This window comes from Bombus vosnesenskii, unplaced genomic scaffold (genome assembly GCF_011952255.1).
Source record: "Bombus vosnesenskii isolate JDL3184/JDL3185 unplaced genomic scaffold, Bvos_JDL3184-5_v1.1 scf7180000014587, whole genome shotgun sequence".
Classification (NCBI taxonomy): Eukaryota; Metazoa; Arthropoda; class Insecta; order Hymenoptera; family Apidae; genus Bombus; species Bombus vosnesenskii.
The window spans coordinates 14,291-19,088 of NW_022883536.1; the positions used below are offsets into that span (position 1 = coordinate 14,291).

Genomic DNA, 4,798 nt, shown 5'->3' on the forward strand with positions numbered 1-4,798 from the left:
CGTCCTGTATGGCCTCCCCCATGGGTCCGACTCGACTGTCTCAACCAGTTCGGACCAGGCACGGTCCTTCGCTTTTTTAATTTCCCTCTGTAGCGAGCGCCGTTGCGCGCGGCACGTCCGGTAGCGCAAGGAGACTTCTTCTTCGTCGCGTCGTCGCCAGCGGCGGGCCCTTAGGTACTGTCTTCGGGCCCGGCCACATCTCGTCCTCAGTTCCGCGATGCCGGGGTTCCACCAGTAAACTGCTCTGCTTCGCACCGTGCCTGGTGTGGCTCGTGGCATGGATGCGTCGCAGATTGCTGTCATGGCTTGGCGGAGGTTCTCGGCCTCCTCTTCCACGTCTGCTTCGGTCGTCGTTGTCGAGGCCTCCCAGCTCCAAGCTGTTGCTATAGCAGCCGCCCGGAGTAGGTCTTCGTTCCTCTCCTTTATTTTCCATCTGGGTGGTGGGCGCGCGTGCCTCCCCCTCGGCGGGCCGCGCCCGTCGTTTGTCGTCGGCATTCCAGGTCCAGGTGCGTCCACCTCCATGAATATGTAGAGGTGGTTCGACAGCGTCTCGACCCCTTCGGCCACTCTCCAGCCTGAGATCCGCCTGAATGCCTCGGGGGAGGCCCATGTTATGTCAACAATGGAGCTCACTCTGCACGTCACGCAGGTACTGGTCGAGCCCCTGTTCACTAGCAGAAGACCAAGTCCCGCGGCCCAGTTTGATAGCGTGCGGCCGCGCGCGTTGGTCCTGGCGTTCCCCCATTCCGTGGAGTGCGCGTTGAAGTCTCCCAGGACGAGCACTTGTCGGGGGAGTCGTCGCCTGACGCAGTCGCCAACTCCGTCCAGGAATTCTTCGAACGCTGCCCGTCCGCTGTTGGGTGACACGTACACCCCCACCACCATCATCCCTGCCCACTCGACCGCGGCGTACCCGTTGCCCCGTTCCAGCAGGGCTCCGTGGGCAAACGCCCCGGGCGTTGATGTCCAGGTGACGGCAACCATTCCGTCCGTGTCTCCGACCCACTCCGGGCCATCCAGAACTCTGTATGGTTCCGCCACCACCGCCAGGGCGACCGTGCTCTCCCGGATGGTTTGGTGGAGCAGGTCTTGTGCTCGCCTTGACCTTCCCAGGTTAGTCTGGAGGATGCGCATTCTCAGTTCCTTGGTGGCCTTTCCTTGTTCGTGGCTTCCTCCGTGCCTACCTCCTTGTTCGCGGGCTTAGGGTCGCTTTGCGGCGGGGAGCCTTTCTCGCTGCCTCTTGCAGCCGTGGATCCGCGGGCGGCTCCTTTCGTTCCCTTCTTCGAGGGGGCGCAGGCCGGTCCCCCCATCCTGTGCACCGACGGTGTTCCAAGCGCCTCGCAGAGCAGGCATTTCGGGCTCGCAGTAGTGCATGCTCTCGCCTGGTGCCCTGGTTCGCCGCATCTGAAGCACAGGTGCCCCTTGTCCTCCTTGGCGGTGCAGCTCTTCCCCGTGTGTCCTATCCCAAGGCACCTGTAGCACTGTAACGGTCTCCGTTCGATGGCTTCGACCTTCGCCATCGACCAGCCTATGGCGACCTTTCCAGCCTGGGCCAGTTTCCTCACTGCACTGGCAGGGCCTCGTATCCATACGGCGCCAAGTCCGTTCCGGGCGGGGCGGATTTCTCCCAGCCGGATGTCCTCCGGCTTGCAGCCGCTCTCCCTTGCCAGGGTGTTCTGGATTTCCGCCTTGGTGGCCGCTATGTCTATCAGGGACACCCTTGCCTCCGCGGCCCGGAAGGGGGTCGCCACGCGGACCTCGTTCGGGTCCAGAGCCCGCGTCAGCTGTGCTGCGAGCGCTGCGGCCTTCTCCCTTCCCTGGTCCTCAGGGACCTCTAAGATGACACCTCCGGTGATGGTCTTCCGCATCCTCATCGTGTTGATGCCGAGCTCGGCCAGGGAGACACTGTCCTTGGCCGCAGCCAGCACCTCCGCGTAGGATTGGCTCGATTTGTCCGTCAGGGTGATTGTTACCGCTGACGTCCGCGGTGCGCGCGGGAGGGGCCCCCTGCCTCCCCCTCTTCGTGTGTTCGCCGATCCACTCTCCGGAGTTTTCCTCTGGCTCTCCGCCCCTGTCTCGGGGATCAGCTTCGCCGGCTGCTTCCTCCCTGCCTCCTTCTTCTTTCCTCTTCTTTTCCTTCCGACGGTCTGCCATTCGGTGTCCGCCATTCGGCCTCCCTTGGGCGCTGGGGCGCTTGGGGCTCCAGGCTCCATCCCTCTCGTGTTCGCGACAGGGGCGACCTCCTTTCCTTCTCCTTTTTCTGTTCCCTGCAGTTGTTCCTCCAGTCGGTGCAGCAAGGATCTCATCTGCTCTACTTGGTGCTCGACTGCAGCGAGACGCGCCCTGTAGCTGTTCTCATCCGCGGTGGGGCGCGAGGCCGGCTCTTTTCGGAGTGCCTCTACCTCCGCCTCCAGTGTTGCTATGCGTCCTTGCGTTATAGCGAGTGCGTCGGTGACAGGGTCCGTTCTCCTCACTAACTCTGTCACGCCCGCGGTGATGGTTCTCGCCGCCTCCTTCAGGGTTTTCCCCTGCGTGACCTTGTGGCCGCGGGGCGCCTCGGCAGCCCTGGCCACCTCGGCGGCCCGGCGAATCAGTTCGGCTCCTATGTCCGCCGTTGTGGCTGATCTCATTTCTTCAGCCGGGTCCGCGGGGAGTTCGGGGGATTCGTTGGCCTTCCTCCTCTTCGCTCGGGGTGCTTCTCTGGCGGGGGTTTCCTCCTCCTCTGTTGCTTCCTCAGTCCATATTCCCTCCTTGTCCAGCGTGAAGCGGGAGGGTCCCTCCTTTGGCGGCATCGCCTTCGTCATGCCCCTGGTGCTAACGTGCGGCGGCTCCGCAGCCAGTTCCGTTTCCCTCCGTCCCCTGGCGTTTTCCTCTACCTCCTTCTCTTTCGCCATGGATGCGTCCGTTTCCCGTTGGGCGGGAAATGTCGCTCGGTCAGCACTTGCCACTCTGCCAGTCGCTGTCACTTTCAAGTGGCCCGCGCAACGCGCTTCGACGCACGCGCCAATATGGCTGCGTCTGGGTAGTTCCTCGAGTAGCCCGTGTAGCGGCGCTGTTGTCACGCGTCCTAATATGGCTGCTCCACCGTCCTAACCTCACACTTGTTGGTTTGGTTTAACTCCTCCTTGTCCAGGCAGGACTTCCCGTATCCACACCCGTTTTGCGCTCACAGGCACTAGTCCTCCACTCTGGTTGCCTCCCTTGCCCAGGCTCTCCAGTTTTCCGGAGATTTCGATTACGCTCGCAGCTCCGTCCTCTCTACGTCTGCCTCCCATGTATCCCCACCACTTTTTCCCGCGAACGTAGCCTGTGCTCATACTGCGACAGAGTTCGTTTCAGTTGAGCTCAGTCGCTGTTTGTCCGTCGACAGCGTATAGTCGCGTCGGCCTACGATTCCTTTTTTCTTCTTGTTTCTTGCGAACTCTCTCGCAACAGCCGTTCTATACGTACGCCGCCAGTATATCGCGTGATCATCGTTCCCGTTGCTTCCCTTACCCTCTCACGTCCTTCGAAGGAGACCTCCCTTTGGTTTTTCCTTGTTTGGAGGGAATTCATCGCTCGAACACATGGACTGCGAAGCACGAGGGTTGATCGAGGCATCAGCGTGATGTACTTTTCAGGTTTCATATTTTCTCTATGATACTTTCTAAGGAGAATTTGGAAGATATACATTTTTAGGAAATAAAGGTTTTTATGGAGTCATCGATAAGTTAGAATTTAATTAACTCTCTTATAACAGGTATTCCAATTTTTTAATATATAAATTTAGTTTCCTCTATGGTGTTAGAGAACATAATGCGGGCATTTTATGATATAACGAATATATTTGTATATATTTTAGTTTATTCATTCGTCAAATTTCCCTAGTAGGCCGGCCTGCAGCTCACATGCAGCACTTAGTAAAAATTTGTTTTGTTAGAGGTTGGCCATTCTTCTTGCTATAAAAATATCGTGAAGTCATATCATATGATAAAGCACCTTCTGAAAGCTAGATGCTCGATAACGAGCCTAATGATTCTCGGTAGTTTGTAATGTCAAACTTTGAATTGGCGAGATCGCTCTGCTGTCAAACCGCCGTCCAGCGGCGACCACATTCTTTAACCACGTTCAAGGGGTATATCACGCTACAGAAACCATCAAAGGGTTTGCAAGTTAGTTGCCTTTTAGAAGTGGGGCAGTTGGTTGTTACATGTCATCCGTAGTTGCTGGCTGTTCTCCTTAGTCGCCATACATCATAGAGACGACGGTTATAGTCGCCAGTTGTCCTTGCTAATGGTTGCTTGTTGTCGCTAGTTAGTTCTCGTTATCGTTATGTATTCCATCAATCACGCGAAATTTAACGTATGGGATTTTATTCTTCTTTATTCTTTCTGTAGGGAGATTTTTTAAGACGAGGAAAATATAGAATATTTCAAGACGACGGTAAGGTTTGAATTTAAGTAACTATTTTATGATACAACAAAGTGGAAAAACGATTTAATTTTATAAAGTTTAAGGTAATTTTTTAAAAAACTTCGAATTTAAAAGATTCAAATAGATATCTTAAACGTAATTAAACCCTCCATATCGTAAGAAATTAAATGAAATTGCGCAAGAAAGTTAATACATTTAATGTATTATTTTAAACATTTGTTTAAAAACATTTATTTAAAATTTAAGTGTAGGCGTTGACGCGCGCGCGCCATTCGAAGCATTTGTCAGTTCGTTACATCTGCGGTAAAAGTTGTAACTACGAAGAAGCTTAACACATGGTGCGTCTCAAGACGACAGTAAAAAGTATTAAGAGATTTTTCGAGAT

The 4,798-nt window shown here is 55.0% G+C and overlaps 1 protein-coding gene across 1 annotated transcript; it reads right to left on the bottom strand.

Annotated features, from left to right (window-relative positions):
* Positions 1-1,136: 1,136 nt before the first annotated feature.
* LOC117240306 lies at positions 1,137-3,317 on the bottom strand. The gene is made up of 2 exons (XM_033506285.1): positions 3,171-3,317; positions 1,137-3,089 (listed from the first exon to the last, which is right to left on the bottom strand). The coding sequence occupies exons 1-2, from the start codon at positions 3,315-3,317 to the stop codon at positions 1,137-1,139; spliced, it is 2,100 nt and encodes a 699-aa protein (XP_033362176.1).
* Positions 3,318-4,798: the final 1,481 nt, after the last annotated feature.